The sequence below is a fragment of the Vulpes vulpes genome, chromosome 12 (genome assembly GCF_048418805.1).
Source record: "Vulpes vulpes isolate BD-2025 chromosome 12, VulVul3, whole genome shotgun sequence".
NCBI classification, from domain to species: domain Eukaryota; kingdom Metazoa; phylum Chordata; class Mammalia; order Carnivora; family Canidae; genus Vulpes; species Vulpes vulpes.
In genome coordinates, this window is record NC_132791.1 from 171,530,962 (window position 1) to 171,551,693 (window position 20,732).

The window sequence follows — 20,732 nt, forward strand, 5'->3', positions numbered from 1 at the left end:
TATTTATTTAATTTGAAGCCTTTTATGAAGGAGGGCAAGGTTTTTGGGGTTTCATGACTGTCTTTTTCTATTACATCTGCGTTTTAGGACTTTCAGGGTTTCCCAACCAGTTTGTCTAGAGACTCTTCAACATCTGTGACTTAATTCTTTAAACATTAATACTTTTCATTATTTCTAGGATGTCAGAATAGAGATTTCAAAATAGACCTAAATGGATTTGTATGTTACGTTAAGGGATGTGAGAAGTGGCACTGGCACTCAAAATGCATTCCTCTCACCAAAATAAGGTTTCCAGTGGAAATGTCCTAGACTGAAAGGTACTAAGGACTTAGGACAATCAGATGCACTCTCCCATCCTGGACTGAAACTTGGGCCAGAAAAAGGACATCAGTGGACAAACTGGTAAAACTGAATAAGGTCCATGAATCAACTAGTAGTATTGCTCCAACGTTCATTTCCAGTAATTACACTCTGGTTGTTACGTTTATGTTATGTTATGTTATGTTATGTTATGTTATGTTATGTTATGTTATGTTATGTTATGTTAGTGTTTGGGGAAGCTGAGTGAAGGGTATATAAAAAAATCTGTTGTGTGTATGTGTAAATGTGTAGTACGTTATGTGGAATAGAAAATTATTTCAAAGTAAACCATTAATGATACAAAAAAAGGGTCAAAACGGGAGAGGAATATTCTCAGAGTTCTCTAGTAGGTCTCAGATGCACTCGAGGCTCTGAGAAGGGGTGCAAGGAGACCCACCTGGTCAATGGAATCCCACATATACAGTTCACCCTGTTGCTTGTGCTCATCTTTCTTGTCCTCCATGTTGACATCCACGTCCCCTCGGGGACCCAGCTTCTTATGCTGAGGGGAAAAAATACACATAGCCTGTCTCCTTAAGACCCAAGTTTAGGATCTTTGAGCTAGCAAGCATTCATCCACATCAGCCAGCCAGCCAGCATCTACCCACAGCATCCACCTCAGGGCCTTTGCACTGCCTGTTCTCTCCACCTGCCTTCTCTCTCACAACATTCAGCTCTGTGCTCAGTGTCCCCTCCTCCAGTGAGCTCTCCCCAACTACTTGGTCTAAAAAGAGCCCCCACCTCCCTTCCTATCCCTGTCACTCTCTCATCCCTGAGAGTTATTTTCCATACTCTTGGCCCTTTGTGTATCTATGTCTGGGTCTTCTGTCTTCCCTGCCACAAAATATAGGCTCCATGAGGACAGGACTTTGTGTCATCCCCTGCTGAATCTCCTGTGGTAGCTTGGCAGATAGTAAGTGCTCAGTAAATATTCAGTGGATCAGTGATACCGCCTGCACGTCCCACATTCTCTGGCACACAGAGGGAAAGGCAGGAACAGCCAGTCTGGCAGCCCAGACTGCAGGGCTGTGGACTGTGCACAGGATATGCAGATTTAAGCTGCTTTATCAGCTCGGTGACCCTGGTTAGGTGGTTATACTTCTCTGACTCTCATAGTTCTCATCTTTAAGACTAAGACAGCGACCACAACAACCTTCATCCAGATGCGTACTGACGCCCACCCCAGCAAGTATTTATAAACATTGGTTCTGGGGGGCGCCTGGATGGCTCAGTGGTTGAGCATCTACCTTCGGCTCAGGTCATGATCCCAGGGTCCTGGGATCAAGTCCCACATCAGGCTCCCAGCAGGCCTGCTTCTCCCTCTGCCTCTCTCTCTCTTTGTGTTTCTCATGAATAAATAAATAAAATATTAAAAAAAAAAAACAAGATAAGAGGATACCAGGTCCCCTGATAGCCTTGTGGGACGGAGCTCAGACCGTCTAGAACACTCGAAGAAATGACCTCTTCTATGCTCTAAGTCACTGTATATCTGGTCTCTCTGTCCTAGTAATACAGATCCCCAGACCTCACCCCCCTTCCCAGCATCCCTGGCACTCTCAGGCATGGCTGATCCTTCATCTCTCCCCACAGCACTTGGCATGCACCTCCTTCATCCCATTAAGCACACACAACCTTTTGGGGCAACTGTCCACCTCCAGTCCATGCCCATCTCACACAGTGGACTGGGGTCTCCTGAGGGCCAGAGGGGAGCCCGGGTCAATGGCACACCCCCAGCAGAGACCTGACTTAGACCAGAGCATGTTGGAGGTTTGCCTAAAGAATCAACGAATGACAGTTAATAGTTACAGGGCACCTGCTATGGGACAGATGCAATCCTAAGCATTTTGCACATATTTTTTCACATTATGCTCACAGCCAATGCGGCAGGCTCTACTATTAACCTCCCAAGACCAGTGAGGACACAGAGGTACCTAGAGGTTAAATGACCTTGCCCAGGGTCGCTCAGAGAGTTAGTAAGGAGAGCTGGTGTGAGTCCAGGTGGTGGAACCAGGAGCCTGTGCTCTGAGCCACTGGCTCTCCTGAATGTCAGGCCACCCAAGGCCACCCACCTTGATGATGATCTTCTCCCGCAACTGGCTGGGGGAGGGCAGCTGGTCAGCACTGGCCTCTGTGGGCTTCGTCAGCAGCTGGTCGCCAAACACCTCCTTGAACACCCTGGCCATGTGGCGCTGCTGCTCCACGCAACAGTGCTCCTCGATGGACAGGATCACGGGGAAGCTGTGTGCAGGAGGAGCCAGCTCAGCTCAGCGGGAAGGAGGGCAGAGGTCACTGGTTTCCCAGCACCAGCCTCCTCCAGGCTCCAGAACCAGGGAGGGACTTGCGCTTTTGGCCTGTAGGGGGCGCCAACACTCAGCTGAAGACTTGTTGGGAGTGAACCAGAGGATGGAGGCCAGGCAGGTAGGGGTGTGTGTGTGTGTGTGTGTGTGTGTGTGTGAGAGAGAGAGAGAGAGACAGACAGACAGACAGACAGACACACGGGGGCGGGAGGGGGGGGCATCTGTCTGTCCACCTTTCCCTTAAAGACAAACCAACAGGAAATCAGCCAACCGACCTTGAAGTGACAAAGGCATGGTCTTTGATGGCCTGCACGACGTCATCAAACTTGATCTTGGTGGTCCGTGTCCAGCCGTGGTAGATGATGGGCTTCCCGTCGGGCCCGTCCCAGCAGTCCACTGAGGAAAGAAACGTGTAGTCTCGACATCTGGCCATCACTCTCCACCTCGAGAGTCCAGTGACGGCAGTCACGCTGCTGGTGGGTGGCTGTGAGCTTGGCCCTGACCCCCACATGGCTCAGTTACTAGGACACGGGGCCCACACCCAATAATTATCTTCAGGGGCCAGAAACACAAGGATCCACATTACTTATGAACAATCATTACTTGTGCGGTGACAGGAAGGCTCTGGTTGCTTATTTAAAGGTCCCCAATACATCTGTCCAAAAGAAATTAGTTTCAATGTTTCCTTTTTTTAAAAGACATTTATAATGTAGGATTTTTTTCTGATTTCACTTGGCTTGCTTTTTCCGCTAGTGGAAATAACACAGAGCAATGAGATATTTATTTTTTAAAGTTCATAGTAAAATATTCAAACAGAACTAGATTATGTAGAAGGTGAACATCCCCTCTATTTTCAGCCCCCAGAGGTAACAAGAGCTGACAGTTTCAAACTTAATTTTTTCACATTTGCTTTCTCCTGGAGGAGGGCCCATACACTAGGCAACCATCCACAGGAATAGGTGCTATTAAAGTTGATGCTATGATGAATGTGTTCAATAGAACTGGAGCCCACATCAGGGCTCTGTGCCTTTTCTCAGCCCAGTACAGCTGCAGGCCTTCGGTGGCACAGTCAGGCGGGGAGGGTGAGGGGTGGGACGGGAGGCGGCAGGCTCCTGAGCATGTCCAGGGGCCTGGATCGTCTGTTCCCTGGTGTCTCTGAGCAACTATGAATAGAACAGGCAGGGTGGCATCCATGGCAGGGCCAGCAGCAAAATCACAGAGGGCTCCTGCCTTCCTCTAAGAACAGCCCAAGTGAAGCTGAAGGAGGAAAGCAGTATAACAAAGCCATCTCTGGTCCTGGTGTCCCAGCCCTGCCGTGACATCAGGACATTCTCTAGATGTCCAAAATCGCTACCCAAGGGTTTCTGACTCCAACACGGCCAGGCTCGACACCACTCCTTGTCCTGGGGGGAAATATTCTGGGGTAAGGCCCCTGGCCATTGGTGGCCACATCCCCCACTCCAGATGCTATGGGCACCTGGGTTCTCCTTCGGCCAGTCCCATGCATTCCCAGGACTCGGGCCTTTCAGACAAAAGCCTTGGGCAGCTACATGGTAGACCTCAATTCACCATAAGCATCATCTCCACCAGGAAAATGGTACTCACACTCAATGCAGCGACAGCCCATCCGCAGGCAACGGATGTACGCTTCTGTGGATGACTCACTCCGTAGCTGGTCACCAGTGAGGTACCTGAGGGAGAGAAAGCAGTGGCCATGTGTGCGGAGGTTGGCACCTTGGGGCATTTTGGGGAACTTCTCAGCCCAAGTGCCCAACATCTTGAATTCTTCCTCTCTAGAAAGATCTATGGTCAGGATCTGGGCCAGACATAAGTAATCATGTGGCCATACCAGTCATGAGCCTTAGGCTGAGGCCACAATCGCAGGATGTGGTCAGCAGCCACCTTGGCAATCCAAGGGAAAGATCGAGACTCAAGACTGCATAATCTTTGGAGGAGAACTTGGTCAAAGGGTATCAGGAGTGAATCAGACATATGGTAATTAATTAATGATCCTACCCGCCCCATGGTGTCCACTAGGCTCTCAGTCCAACGATGGGCCACCATTTTGGTGTCAGGGCTCCTCGGGTCTTGAACTCACTACTTTGAACTATGTCTACCAAAATGGATATATAAATGCGTATTTGTATACACCCTTCTCCTCTTCACATCTGTAGCCCCTCCTTTTAAGAATTCATGTCCCTTAATTGTCCTCTGGATTTGCTAGAAGTCAGCTCTCTAAGCCAATGGACATGGCGGGAAACAGAGAACCATGCAACCAATTTGCCCCTGAAAAAGACGTGACCTTCTAAAATGCCTTCATTCTGACTCCTGCCTGGGGTGACACTTGGGAAGGTAGCAATATGCTGCTCTCCAGATGCCCAGGCCAAGATTTACACCTTCTCGTGTTACAAACAGACTAAATATGGGAACCTGAGTGCAACATCCACTTCTCTCCTCTCCTGTCACTCATCATCCTGGATTCTACAGTCTGATCTTAACAGATCCCTCTCAGTTCCTCCTGCCCCTGGACCTTTGCACATGCTGTTCCTCCTTGCCTCACCACCTGTTCTTCTCTCATCAACTCCTATTCATCCTTGAATCAAAGGGAGACTTCTGGGGTGCCTAGGTGGCCTAGCTGGCTGGGTGTACGACTCTTGATTTTAGCTCATGATCTTGGGGTCCTGAGATTGGGCCCTGCATGGAGCTCCATGGTCAGCGGGGAGTCTGCTTGTCTCCCTCTCCCTCTGCCCCTCCCTCAGCTCTAGTACTTGCCCTCTCACTCTGTCTCTCTCTAAAATAGATGAATAAATCTTTAAAATAAAACAAAAAAATAAAGGAGGACTTTTCCCCTCCAAGTACATGAGGACAGGGCTGCTTCTGCTCACTTCCCTGCTGTATCCCCAGCACCCAGCAAGCACAGAGCCCAGCACAGGGCAGACATTCAGTGAGTATCAGTTCAATAACCAATTCAGTTGCTTTGCTGTGGCTACTAAGAGATGTCTATCAAAACCAGCTTTGCCAACTTGCTCTTTAATGTCACAGAAAAAAAACATGATTCCTGCAAATACCAACTTGGAAAGGGTGGGGGGTGCGTTCCCACGCCCCTCTCAGAAGCTTCTGCACAATCTAGTCTGAGCAGTGTGGCCCCGAACTTTGCCTGCTCCCACATACTTTCCCGGAGCAGGGCACTGGTGCCACAACATCCTGCCCCTCAGCTGCCCGGTCCGTCACAGGCTCACCGAGAAACTCACGTGTTATGCGAAGAGGAGATCCAGTAATGGGACAAGGGGTTGTTCATGTCCTGCATGTCCACCACGTCGTACTTCTCATCCCAGATGCTGTTCTCCCGCGAAAACAGATACGTGAGGAACTAGGAGAGTCACAGAGACAAGACCATCACAAGGATGAGGAAGATGGGTGGCTCCTTCTGGTCTCTGCCAACATAGGGAGATTGGCAGCTCTGATATGGGAACTCGGAAGATGGTCTCCAGGCCTCAGGGACCCAAATTTGTAACGCAGAATGCTCAGATTGCAACAGGAAATGCGGACACATGTTTTCACTCACCTAGGTGTTTTCCTTTTTAATGTGTATCCTAAAATACTTGATACAAGAGTACATGCCTCCCACGTGTAAGTTTTCAGGCATAATACCATAAACATCTGTGAACTCACCACCTCAACTTAAAGCAAGAGAACATCACCAGTATCATAACATCTAAAAGGCAGGAAATTTCCTATTCCAATTCCTCACTCCTTAAAAAAAAAAAAAAAAAAAAAAAGACACCTGGGTGGCTCAGCGGTTGAGCATCTGCCTTTGGCTTGGGGAATGATCCCAGAGTCCCGGGACCGAGTCCCACATCAGGCTTTTTGCGTGGAGCCTGCTTCTCTCTCTGCCTGTGTCTCTGCCTCTCTCTGTCATGAATAAATAAATTAAAAAAAAAAAAAAGATTGTGTGACACCAAGGGTACACTCTACTCTGCAGCCTGGGAAGAGCCTTACACAAGGCAGCAGTGCCCCAGTTCTGCTCACATCCCCACATCCCCAGCTGCTTCACCCAGGGCCAGATGCAGGTGCCCCATCAACCTTCAAATCTTGTTGCTGTGCTTGTTAGATGCTCCCTGGTGGCAGACGTGCTCTGGCGGGGAAACTAAAGAACCCGCCCAGGCCACACAGCCAAACAGAGAAGGATGAGCCAAACAAAAGGCTGTAATTCAGAACCTAGAAGAAAATGAGGTCTTAACTAACAGAGTCAGTCTGGGGGCAGATGAAGCAAAGCCCTCCAAAGGAAGAAACCGGAAAAATAAACTGCAGAGGTCAGAGACGTGGATCACAAAGTCAAGCCAAGTTGACAAGGAGCCCACTCACCTCATCGACAAACAAGAAGGGCTCGGCCGTTTCCCTCATGGTGTCATCGATAAACTTTGTCATCCGCGCACGGACTTTGTTCAGATCCTGAGCCCAAAGCTCCTTAGAATGATAAAGAGAACAAAAAATCATCAGAAAGAGGACTGGATGGACAGCCCTGCTGGCCCAGCAGTTTAGCGCTGCCTTCGGCCCAGGGCGTGATCCTGGAGGCCTGGGATGGAGTCCTGCGTTGGGCTCCCCGCATGGAGCCTGCTTCTCCCTCTGCCTGTGTCTCTGCCTCTGTGTGTGTGTGTGTCTCTAGTTAATAAATAAATAAATAAAATCTTTAAAAAAGAAAAGAAAGAGGACTGGAAAAATCCTTCAACTCTCAGGGTCCAGTTTGCATCAAAGACCAAAAATATCAACCTTTCTAGATGCGTATGCAATCAAGTGCCACATACTGCACATTACTCTGTACCTGATGAACATTTTCTCTAAAGGACCAGAGGGTTAAATATTTTAGGCTTTGGGTCACAACCACTCAATTCTGCTCCTGTACTGCAAAAGGAGCCATACACAATACATGCACAAATGGGCATGGCTGTGTTCCAATAAAACTTTATTTACAAAAACAAGTGGTGGGCCAGATTTGGTCCACGGGCCATAGTTTGCCAATTCCTGCCCTGTGCTAGCTCTTAACATTTGTTAGTGTGAAGGGGCCAGCGAGCACAATTATGTCCGACCGCCAGCGTTGCTCACTTGGCTGACCCTGGCAAGTTACATACCCTCCCTGTGCCTCCTCATCTATTGCAGGAGATTAATACCGATGTGCAGTTTCTGTGAAAGCCCGTATGAAATAAGGTTATGTATTTAACACAGCATCTGGCATGCAGAGACTGCTCCAATCCTGGCAGCTGGTGTGAACAATCCTCCTCTTCCTATGGTCCATGCAACCCTGCAGGTCATATGCTGTCACTGTCATTGTCATTTGAAAGACAAGGAAACAGAGGCTCAGGATGTCACATGACAAATCCCAAGGTCACAAAGCTAATAAGTAGCAGAGTGGGGACCCTAAATAGACACAGAATATGTCCTCTCCTGCAAGTCAGCCAGGCAATGCTGATCAGAGGCTTTGATAATGTCTGAAATACACATTCAGCTGTTCAAGAACAGCTTCCGTGGCTTAGAAATGCAGAAGCCTGTTACAAAGAGAATATACGTATCAAGTAACTTTACTCTTTTCCTCTCTAATCCCTAAAAGCCCGTAGATTCACAGGCAAAAAGATGAAACATGACACACAGATTCAACTTTGATCAATGTTTGATGGATTCTGAATATTGTAAAGTCTCTGCCTTTAAGGATAATAAAACCAAATGCGCTACCAGATAGGTGTGTGGTTGGATGGGAAGGGTCGGACCAGGATGTGTGAAAGAAACAAAAGCATAAGGACAGATACAAATGAGGTGGTGAAGGAATGGCCTTGTTGGCAGGTGGGTGGGAAATCAGCAATGAGCCTTGCCGTTGGTGCTTGCAAATCTGCTCGGATAGGGACACAAAACAGCCCACAGGCTGGGGAACAGTCAGTTCATCTGCATACAAGATATTACAATCTTTGAATACCAGAATACAAAACTCAAATCATAGGACACCTAATGCAAACGCCTCCCCAGACCTCAATGCTCCCCCAAAGCCAGCGGCTTCCTCCTTCCTTCTCCTACAAAGCTTTTTCATTTATAAAAAGCATGGGTGCTTTGCCAGTGTAACCTGGAACTGGCCTAGCTGTGAATAAAGAAATCTTCTGCCTAAAGGAGCTTAAGACACCAATATTCTGGGGGTTTAAAAAAAAGCATAGTTGGTGTGGGGTGATGTGCCAGGCAGCTATAATAATGAAATTATTAGAAGAGGGAAGGAAGGGAACGGTGATGGGTCTGCACTGGGCATGGACTGTACGCCAGGCTCCATGTCGAACCTTCTTTACGCAGTGGCTCATTTTGAACTCCCACAACCCCAGGAGGTACATATTACTCTCCATGTTGTGTAAGTGGAGAAACTGAGACTTCAGGTCATTAAATACCTTGAGCCGACAATGAGCCTGAGACCAACCCAGGTACGTCAGTTCTGGAGTCTTCCTTTTAACCGCCTGGTTCTACAATGTCACCCACCTCCCCAGAGGTGGGCTACGGCACATTCAACTAGTCCTCCAGTGGGAACTTTGAGGTTAGTTCCAAGTTTTCATTTCCATTAAGAATTCTGCGATTACTTCCTTAGGATAAGTTCCTAGAATGGCAATTATTTAATCGAAGTATATAAACTTTCCCCCCAAAAAAAGTTTTTAATTGCATATTGCCCAAGGGCTCCCTACAACCCTTATATGAACCTACACACCAAATGGCAGGGATCATTCTACAGGTGAGAAGCCATCACCCTGACCAAATGTACTCGATGGCCAGCTTTGCTTCATGCATCCTACAGAGCACCAGGGTCTGCTTGAGGTCCCCATTCTTGACATCAGGGGCCACCTGGGTTCTAACTCCCCACTTGCAGAGAGAGAGCTCCTGCCCCACACCCCCAACCTCTGAGGGCAGCCCAGGAATGGGGCCAGGGCACGTGTAATATTAAACAGCACCAGCTGCTGAATTCTAGGGGATCAAACTACTTTCCCCAGGAATTTAACAATTTGACATCTATAGCTTCCTACAAACGGAGTCATTAGGGCAAGGAAAAGCATGGCCAAAAGAGAAAATCATGTGCTCCTCCCTCTGCTTTATGCCGCTGGTACCACAGCACCCAGCACCTAAGGTGCCCAGACAGGGAGGGCATCTGCCCCTTCCCTGCACCCCATTTCAGCTCTAGTCTCGGGTGGAGCAGATAATCCCCCTCTTGATCACTCGTTCAGCTCCACATGGGGAAAACATGGTCTCTCCACGTCTTCCATGTCCTCCACTCATAAGGCACCACAGCAGCTTTGCCTGGGCCTCCGTGTGGCTGGCCTTGTGCAAAGTGTGTATCTCTGCTTGTTATTTACTATTGATGATATCAGAATATGGGATATGCATCAGGTGACAGTAACGGTGTTGACTGTAGGGGGGACTATCGTGGTTATGTTTTGTGGATCTGTAAAAGAGACACAACTGAAGTATTTACAAATGAAATGATAACGCAGTATGGGGGTTGCTTTAAAATATTCCAGTGAAGAAATGAAGAAGAGGGGGAAAGGAAAGGAGGCACGTGGGTGTGGAATGGAGGACAGGTGAAATAAAATTGGAAAAAAACAAGCATAATTTCCTAATCTGAGCGATGGGTACATGGTGATCCCGGATGCCAGTCTGTCCACTTTTGTCTTTGTCTGAGATGTTCTGCAATGGAATTTTTTTGAGAAGCAGATTAACTGAATATTGCTATGAACTTAAAATGGCTCTAAAAAAAATAGTCTATTAAAAAAAACCCAAACAATTAAATAAGGAGAAAAAATAGTAAAGGCAACTCCAGTGACATATATAAAAACTTTAAATATATGGGGCACCTGGGTGGCTCAATTGGCTGAGCGTCTGCCTTTGGTTCAGGTCATGATCTCAGGATCATGGGATTGAGCCCCACATCTCCCACATCAGGCTCCCTGCTCAGAGAGGAGCCTGCTTCTCCCTCCCCCTCTGCCCCTTCCCACCCCCTTGGGCTCTAATAAATAAAAACTTAAAATTTTTTTCAATATCTATGTGAATATGCAGGTATATTCATACTCATACACATCCACAAAGATCATTACAATCTGACGAATTCTGGGAAGTAGGGTTCCCATCCCCATTCACAGAGGAAACTGGGGAGCAGAAAGGTCAAACCATCGACCTAAGGTCACACAGCTAGGAAGAGGATCTCGGGATTCTCTCAGCTGAGCTCACAGGTTCTCCACCATGGCACTACTGACATTTGGGGCCGGGTAACCCCTTGGTAGGGGGCTGGTGACCTGTGCATTTCAGAATGCTGAGCAGCACCCTTGGCCTCCACCCACTAGATGCCAGAAGCCCTCCCAGTTGTGACAACCAAAAATGTCTGCAGATATGTCCAGTATGCCCAGTTGGGCAGAACCACGGTGATGGAAAGCACACACCTGCCCAACACAAAACATCTTCGCTCTGCCACCAGTGTGGAGCCTGAACACAAACGCTCCAGGAGACTTCCCAGTATGTCATCTACTTAAGGACAACTGTGCTGACCTCTCCCCCAGAGGACCCGGCAGGCTCCTCCAGCTGTCACCTCTTCCCATCGGCCAAGGAGGGCTTCCGGGAAAGTACACAGGCGATGAGCCGGGAGAAGGAGCAGAAGCCAGGAGGTGGGAACAGACCCCCGCAAGCCTGGAGGGCTCTCATTCCCCCCTCCCGCGATGTGCACCTGGGACAAGGACCCCGATGAAGCTGTTTTCTTTCCAGAGTCTAACCCACCAAAGTGGCACTGGGCAGGGAGCACCCACATTTCATGACAACCGCAGGCCAGGTGACAGGTGGGGGGGAAGAGGAGACATCAGCCCAGGCAGCTCCTCCCAGCTCCACCAGCCCTGTGTGCCTCTCACCTGTTGCTCATGTAAGAGAAAGCGCTGGAAGTCGTGCAGGTGAACAGCAGAGGCGTCCGGCCGGTCAGTGTTGCTGCCCTCGGGGAAAGGGAGGGTGTTTAGAGAGGACACACTCTACAGAAGCTGTCAACCAGGCGGCCTGCCACCTGACACCCTGCGAGTCCCCCCGGGGAGACAAAGTAGCAGATGCCACATCCCTGACCTGGGAAGAGGCAAGGAGGGACCAGAACCTGGGAGGGCAGGGCCCCGGAATCTGCACTTGGCTGCTCCCAGGGGCTTCTGGAGCACCCCGCAATCTTCAGAGTACCACAGGAGTGTGGCCTTGGGGGACACAGGGCAGTAATGACATGGGTGACCGTGGAAAGGTGGGGACCCAAATCCAGACTTGGAGGACCAGGAAGGCTTTCTGGAGGATGCAGCAGCTGCTAGTGTCTCAGAGAATGAGGAGGGGCTCACCAGGAAGTGGAAGGGAGCTCAGGCAAAGGGAATCACATATGCAAAGGCCTAACGGAAAAGAGAAGTGGGGGGGACAGAGGGGGAGAGGGGCAGACCTGAACCATACAGCAAATGCTTGGGTAGGGCAGGATGTGGACAGCATCTTGGGGGAGCCCATACTGGAGAAGCGAACAGGGCCCCATCAGAGGGTCTCCTCAGAAGCCACAGTGCAGAGCTTGCTGAGCCACCGAAGGCTCTGAAGCAGGAGTGGGGGCCCGATGAAGCCCCTCAGATTCTGGGCGGATGGGGAGAATCAGCCTAAAGATACAAGACACAGGCTTTGGGAGCAGACAGGTCCACTGGTGGGAGGATTTTCTGTTTGCGATGAGAGAACTGTTCACCTGCATACACAGAGACTCCACCTCAGCCAGCAGCCTGCTGCTGCTGTAGAGAAGGTCGTGGCTATTGGAAACCTGGGACCTCACGGGACTGGCACAGTAACACTGGTTTCTATGGAAAGTGCATTCTGCAGAACAGAACTTTCCAAGGAAATCTGTACTTTACACTGAGCATCTGCAAGATGTCTGTGTGTATGTGTGTGAGGGGTCTTTTATTTTGTTTTTTAAGACTTTATTTGAGAGAGAAAGAGAGCGTGGGGACACACAAGTGGAGGGAGGTAGCAGAGGGAGAAGCAGACTCCCTGCTCAATCCTGGGGCTCCCTCCCAGAGACCCTGAGATCATGACCTGAGCTGAAGGCAGATACTTAACCCACTGAGCCACCCAGGCGCCCTGAGGGAGTCCTTTTTTTTGGGGGGGGGGGTCTTTTTAAATACAGGAAATACAACGCACTTTCAGCTTGTTCCCTTTACTAAAGACTCGAGATTCAAAAGTCTATTGTCTTTAATTATGGGTGTATTTGTAAACTTCTTTGCTAACCAGCCTGATGATCTAACACTAACATTTTCCTTAAAAGACGATATAAGAATAAGACTTGCTTCATACATACTTGCAGTTTTGAGGTTTCTGGTTTAGAAAGGGACAGAGGGATTAGTTGCCAGAGTGTCCTCATCAATGAGAGCAGCTTCTGAAAAGCAGACCTAGATCAGCGCACCACAAATCATCTTTAGGTGCTGTTAACTCCAGGGCAAACATATCTCCCAGGCAGAGAGGCCTGGGAAACACAGAACCCCTTCATAAATCCCTCACCTGGGGAATTTGTAAGAACAGTAAAGATCTTGGGGCGCCTGGGTGGCTCAGTCAGTTGAGCATCCAACTCTTGGTTTTGGCTCATGTCACAATCTCAGGGTTGTGAAATCAAGCCCTGCGCTGGGCTTCAAGCTCCGTGCAGAGTCTGCTTGAGATTCACTTTCTCTCTCTCCCTCTACCCCTCCTCTGGCTCACTTGCACTCTCTTTAAAATAATAAATAAATAAATCTTTAAAAAAAAAAAAAAAAAAGAATAGTAAAGGTTCTGACAAGTCCCACAGCACTTACACTGTAATAATACCGTTATCACTATTTATAAGCTCTTTGCCACCTCACACACTGCATGAAGCACTTTAATATGCTTCAACTCATTTTAATTCACTTAAACCTGCTTAACCAGGAAGCAGGAAGTTCCCAAACTCCTTTCTGGGAAAGCAGGTCCTAAAGCATATAGGCTTCTCTATAGAACCTTCTGGGCCACCCTCCCACCACACCACACATCCTGTTGCTGTTCATGTTTATCCATGCCACTGGCTCAGGAAAGCCAATTCCCCAGTGGGAGGTCTTGCCCCTGTGGAGATCATTGCCCCTTGCCTCTGTGGCTTCCCACAGAGGTGGCCCTCCTGGAGGCAGGCAGCTGGCCCAACTGGGAGGACCCACACAGGCACTGCTCTGCACAGCCACCCTGAATAATACCCCAGAAGAGGTGCCTCACCCCAAGATGAACACGGAAGAATCTTTTTTGAATTCATCAAGAATCTGAAATAGAAAACAGAAGAAAAACACATAAAAAATAAGAACACTGGACAAGTCAAGACAATTTAAATGGACAGTTTATTAGAAAATTGCAACTGGTATGATTTATAAATATTCAAATATGGCAGAAACGTAGGAAGTAGAAAAGTCTTCCTCACCCCCTTCTACAAAAAAGGTAGAAGTCTTCCCCACCTCCTCTTTAGTCTTATTCCTGAGAAGCAATCAATCTTTATAATTTGGTAGGTTTCCTTCTAGAATGTATTTGATGGATATTCATTTAATTACATCTTATAATTACATCCATGTCTCCAAACTTTTAGCTGTTGATTTTAGGTTTTACTTATTATTCTGCAAACCCCATATAGTCCTTTGTATTCCATACTGTGTACATCACTGATTTTCTGCCATTAGGCTCAGTACTACAAAGAATCTCCACATACGTGTCTATTTTTGTCCTGCTGCACAGATAGTTCCAATGGGTAGATTCTTAGACAGGAAAGCACCTGGACGGGTATGGGGTGTGCATATTAACTTTGATAGATTGATCAAACTGCTTTCCCAGCAACGGTCCTGCCCAGAGCCCCCAGCAGAAAACACAGAACCTTTTCCACACCCTCCCTGCTACATTTCAGATCTGTACTGCTTCAGTGAGCTAACTTTTCATCTTCAAACTCAAGAGAAAAAAAGAACTACTGGACAGCTTTGGTCCTGCTCTTTGCAGCCTGCTGATGTTGTGACTATTGCTGTAACGATGGAGCGCTCTTCCACCAGGGAGCTTGGTGTGACTCTCCCTCCAGCTTCTGCTGACACCAATGCACCGCGAGCACCTTACACATGCATGTGCACGCACACATTCACTCATACCGTGTGTCTGCTTCTGGGGAGGTAGCATTACTTTAGTGGTCTTTAATGAGACTGTGATCGGATAAGCATTTGAAAAGTTCAGAGCACAAATGGAAATGCAGCCACTGGCACGTTACAAATGCTAGTGATATAAATACCACTCCTGCTCTGGACTCCCCAGTCCGCTTGCCAAGCTACTTGGAGTCCAGGATGACACGTGGAAAACCAACATTCTGCAAAAGGTATCTATAGGCCCCTGGGGAAGCATCAGGAGATCTGTGTAAGTCTGTGCATGTATGTGTTTTTTTTTTTTTCTGGAAAGATGATCTATAGCTTTTTTTTTTTTTTTTGATGATCTATAGCTTTAATCAGCATCTCAAAGAAATAGGTCACCCAAAAAGGTTAAGAGCCACTCTTTGAGAAAAACTCAGAAGTACTTCCTTCTATTTACATGTAATTTATAGCATAGCTATTTCTTTACTTAAAAAAAAAAAAAGGAGAATTTGGGGCAGTGCATGCTCGTTATTTGAACTTACTTGGCACTTAGATCACTAGATCAACCTAGTATTTAAGGCCAGATCCCTTCCAAACCAAACCCCGAGACTGGTTTCCTTATTACCTGCAGAAAACCTGGTCTGGGACTTATCCTCAATTACCCACTCTGCTAGACCCTGAAGCCAGCCAGTTCCTTTACTTCTTTTCAATGAAGCACAAAAAAGTGCCCCACCCCATTTCAGCCAGGTGGACAGCTGGGACAAAGGAAGAGCTCCTACTGCAGAGACACTTCCAGAGCCAGAAAACGTGGGGAAAAGAAACACCCAGCTTCCCCTCTTGTATCCTGTATCTCCATCCTGGTCACCCCATTTGCTGAACCTGCTGGCAGAGCCACCTGGGAATGTACTTGTGGGAATCAGCCCCTCAGGGTCCAGAGAGGGGCAGAAGGATTGAAAGCAAAAAAGGCAAGTATTGCCGACCTGAGGCTCCCCACCTGCATAAGCAGAAGCAAAATTTAAAGATGCAGCGCAACAGGGCAGGTGTGGGGATGGGGGTTCTGGGGAATGGAAGGCAGAAGGCAAGAGGATTTCTGGGTCCATCCAACAGAGCAGCCAGTCATGTATCCACCGCAGTGGGAGGGAAGAGCATCACAAGGTCCCTTCTGGACATTCCAGTGTGAGATGCAAGGCAACCTGGCAGTTAGATGGGAGAATCTGGCTAAGCACTGGCCCTGCCTGACAGTCACCAACCTTCAGACACCAAGAAATCAAAGACCCAGCCAAAGATGTTGTGAACCCGTGGATAGTGAGGTAAGAGGAGAACGAAGACAGCGTAGGATCCCAAAGCCAAATGACAACATCCAGGAGAGAGTGACCAACTGTGATCCATGCCACCCAGTGGGCATGATAAAGGCCAGAGGACTGACCAGCGGCTTTCACAATGTGGAGGTCCCCGGTGATATGACAAGATGAACTGCCATGGGGTGGGAGGCTTGGATACATGGCTGGGACAGGCTCAGGAGCGGAGAGAGAGATTGGGGAATGCAGACAGCGATTCTGATGCAGAACCTCCTGGAGCAGGTTCCTTCACGGGGCAGAGAAATAGGGCAGCGTTCCAAAAGGGAAAATGCATCAGGGAGGGCACTCTATCAACGGAAGAGGTTACAGCATGTGTGATGGCTACAAATGTGGCCCCAAAAGATCTGTGCAAGCCCCATCCTCTCCCTCCCTACCTGTGAATGTGACTTTATTTGGAAATAGGGTCTTTGCAGATATGATCCAGTGAAGGCAAGGTCCTCCTGGATTAGGGCAGGCCCTAATGCTATGAGTCGCCCTTATAAAGGGGACATCTCGAGCTGGCACAGGCCAGGACTAGGTGGCCACATGATGACCAGTGACAGAGATGGGAGTGATGTGCCTACAGAGCAAGGAGTACCCAGGATGGCTAGCAAATACCAGAAGTGGGGAGAGAGGCAAGGAACAGATTCTCCCTGGAGACGTCAGGGGGCATCAGCACTGCTCACACCCCGACTGCAAGAGACAGAACCTGCCTAGCTGGGGTCTGTAGTGGCAACACTGGGGAACAAACAAGGCTTCTTGGGAGCTGATGCAGGGCAGCCTCAACCCCAGCTCCCCATCCCATCAGGAAGGCACTGAAACAAACCCCAGTCAGATACAAGAAACAGGCTCTGAGAGGACCAGCAGTTGTTCCGAGGTGACACATCTAGAACGTCAAAAAGCCAGCATTTCAACCCTGGTCTATTTTGGCACTTCTCCACTGGCCTGCACATTACATGCAAATGAACACAAAGTAAATGACAACCTAGCAATGAGAGAAGAACATTCTAGATGCTATAGGCACATAGTGGAGAGACAGCAATTAAGTTATTCTATCATTACTGTGCAGGGTTATGTGGTCAGAGTCTACCAAACCAGGATGTGTGGCTACGGGTAATGTCCCCTCTGGCCCCAGCAAAAGATCAATGAGGTGAGGGGAGATGTCTGTTTTGTTAACCACTGTGCCCTCCTGGCTCAAACATTTGTTGAATGAGTGCCTAAAATAATGGATAAATAGAACTAAAGGCTACAAGTCACCTCTGACTTTTGATTCCCTGGAGACAAAAAAAAGGGGCTGTGCCAAAGGATGGAGACCACAAGAGCAAGGGCCAGAGGTGTCGAGGTCAATCTGAGGTCAGGGAATGAGTCTCCCCACAGAGGGGTGGAGGGAAGCACACCCTCCATAGCGTAATGTACCTTACACACTCTGCTTAGTGGGTTACATGAGCCATTTGGTGCCAGGGGGCCAAAGGGAAAATGACAGAAAAAGCCAACCAGAGATTCCACGGCTGATTTTTGCACTTTGGATGCTTCTCCCCCTCCTACCCTCCTCACGCCCATTAGAATAATTTGCTATTCCCTGGCACCCTCAGCCACAATATCATCATAGAATGTGACTCACTTCACATATGCTTGCACCCATGTAAAAAATCTCGAAGAGTAAATATTAATCTTTCTACTAAATATATAACTATAGAAGGTTTGAAGACATTTCAATTATCTTTTTATTTGTAGGCACTTCCTACTTCCCTGTTACAACCATGTGTTATTTTGATGATAATGCAACTTATTCAAACATCAGAAATGAATTTCCAATCAAGTGTTGCCTGGTCAGTGAGGTACCAAAGGACCCTCCGGGAAACCCACTGACCCTGACCAAGATGGTCCTTTTGAGGCAGGACAGGGAGCAGAAGACCACAGCCAGCTGTACTCACTTCCTCCAGAGGAGATTCTGGCTCATGAAAGGACAAGCTGTCCTGGGGGGCCAGCTACTGGGTGACTTCTCTCGATGAGCCTTTTTCATCCTCTCAATTAGCCTGGAGGATGGATACCATCAACCCTATGTAACTGATAAGACTGAGCATCTGGAAACTTAATACTGCTGTCAGCTACGAGTAATGTGAAAGCAAGATTAGTGCCACCTTCAAAAAAATTACAGCTATTTTCTCTTTTAATAGGCCAAGAAGCATTGAAGACGCCTACATTTAGATCCCGGGGGATGGCGATGGATGGTGGAAGGCTGTGTGTTTGCCTTCTGGTACCTTGCAGGGTTGGAAAGGCACTTGTTCTTTGAATCACACTAGATACCTTTGAGAGCTGATTATTATTTGTGAGCTGCTGGAGAGCAACTGTGGATGTTGGGTTTATGGGAACCCTTGGTGGACAGACTTTTAACACGACCCCAGGATGTCCTTCTCCCAATATTCACACCCCTGCATGGTCCCTTGCCAACTTGCAAAAGTAATGGGATGTACATGATCACGTGTCTATGACTACATGATGATGCTATACACGACTGAGCACCTGTCTTGCCACCTTTGAGGAAGCCAGCACCTATGTAGGGGAGTCCCATCCATTATGGAGCTGTGGGCAGCAGCATCTAGGAGCTGTGGGTAGCCTCTGGCCAGCAAGAAACTGAACCCTCAGTCCCACACCTGCAGGGAACTGCATCTTCCACAACCTCATGAGCTTGGAAGCAGATCTTTTCCCACTTGAGCCTCAAGATGAGACCACAGCCTCAGGCTAAATTCCTATGAGACCCTAAAGCAGAGAATCCAGCCAACGCATGCCAGAATGCCCGAGCCCCAAAAGCTGAAAGAACAATGCACATTGTGATGATGCTGCAATGCAGCTAATACAGAACCGTAACACATTTCCAAAGGAATCTACCGGAGGGTACAGAGAATAGATGGTACGAAAGGACAGGGGGTATAAGCAGATGAATAAACTGCTACCTGACCACCGCATCCCACAGGGGTGAAACTCAAGTCCTGGACCAAGAGCAAGAAGGAAATCAGCGAGCCATCCTCGCGGATGATCAGGGCCTGTAAGTGCCTCCTGCCCAGGCGCCACTAACCAAGGCAGGCCTTCCTATATTTGGTGGGGAGGTAGCGGAGGAACAGTTACAAAGCTGAGCATTAAAGCATTCGAGGGAGAAATAATACAACGCTGGGTTTGCTTCAAAATTACATGAGCAGAGGAAAGTGGATTAAAGAAGATGAAAAAGGAGTCCCATGAGTGGATCATTGGTGAAACTAGCTGATGGGTACATGGGGTTTGCTACAGTATAGCCTCTGCTTGTATATGTTTGAAATGTCCCTTGATACAAATGTTTTCAGAATTAAAAGCAAGTATCAGTGGCTGGGCACTGAAGTTGGGCAAAAGGGAACTCAAATCTGCAGCTTTTGAGCTGTATAACCTGTAGCAAGTAAGCTCTCTGAGCTTCAGGTTCTTCATCTGTAAAATGGGAATAATACTGGTGCCTCTCACACAATTGTGAGGAGAACTAAATGCATGGACAACACTCAGCACAGCACCCAGCCCCAGCGTATGTTATAGTTCACACTTACGAAACATTTGCTACGATCTCTTTTTTTTTTTTTAATTTTTATTATTTATGATAGTCACAGAGAGAGAGAAAGAGAGAGGCAGAGACACAGGCAGAGGGAGAAGCAGGCTCCATGCACCGGGAGCCTGATGTGGGATTCGATCCCGGGTCTCCAGGATCGCGCCCTGGGCCAAAGGCAGGCGCCAAACCGCTGCGCCACCCAGGGATCCCTACGATCTCTATTCGTAATATTGTTAGTACAGCCTAGCTAGAGGCTTACCTTCGGGGACACACATGGAATTAAATGTCTTCCTGCTGCTGCAAAACTTTTAGAAGCTTTGAGGCTTGGCTGTGGAAACATAAGCAGGTGCAGCTAGCTACCTCAAGTTGGAAATCCATAGCTACTGATGAGCAGGAACCCACTCCTGGATCTAGTCTGGGGGGCGAGGGGAAATTGCCCATCACCAGGGGGAGCCCTGTCTCCCCAAAGGAGCCTAAGAAATCCAGCTGAGCCTCTCTGAGCACAAAGCTCTTGCTTTTCTGTGCTCTGTACTGCCAGCAAGGAGCTCAAGAAGCAAATTATATGCTGACAGAAGGGGAGGGGCATTTACCTACACAAGAGTAGTGAGGTTTCTCAAACTGGCCACTATCTATCTATAGAGCTTGGGGCTTTGTTATTCAAATTACAAGTCAGTTACACCCTCCAGTGCTGGAGATCAAAAGCCTTTGGGGTGTGGCAGGCAACATAAATTAGTAGAGAGAGCTGGGACTGGGGCCGGGTCGGGGGTAGGTGGGAGCTGGGCAAGCCAGAGAATGCTTGCTTCCTTCCTACTCAGATGTCCTCATGGGGAACTCAGGACCCATATATAGCCACATGTCAATTTTTTTTCAGAAGCAGCAGAAAAATCTAGATCTTAACATGAAAATCTCTTAAGTTTTAAATGTAGGCAATTCATTTGAAAAACATTTAAACCATTAGGCCAAGTCTAGTAGAATGCAGGCTGAATGGGTTCTGGCCAAGAGAAGGAGCCTCTGGTACAGATGTTTT

General features: G+C 48.2%; 1 protein-coding gene across 6 annotated transcripts in view; it reads right to left on the bottom strand.

Annotated features, from left to right (window-relative positions):
* The window catches only part of PLCG2 (phospholipase C gamma 2), a 174,614-nt gene that overhangs the window by 53,870 nt on the left and 100,012 nt on the right, over positions 1-20,732 (bottom strand). For all 6 annotated transcript variants that reach the window (XM_072731458.1, XM_072731455.1, XM_072731457.1 and 3 more), the window contains 8 exons: positions 13,923-13,966; positions 11,567-11,639; positions 7,023-7,124; positions 5,909-6,027; positions 4,263-4,348; positions 2,933-3,053; positions 2,430-2,598; positions 758-862 (listed from right to left, as the gene is read on the bottom strand). In XM_072731458.1, coding sequence (XP_072587559.1) covers positions 758-862; positions 2,430-2,598; positions 2,933-3,053; positions 4,263-4,348; positions 5,909-6,027; positions 7,023-7,124; positions 11,567-11,639; positions 13,923-13,966 — 819 coding nt within the window. The remainder of the gene's footprint in view (positions 1-757; positions 863-2,429; positions 2,599-2,932; positions 3,054-4,262; positions 4,349-5,908; positions 6,028-7,022; positions 7,125-11,566; positions 11,640-13,922; positions 13,967-20,732) is intronic.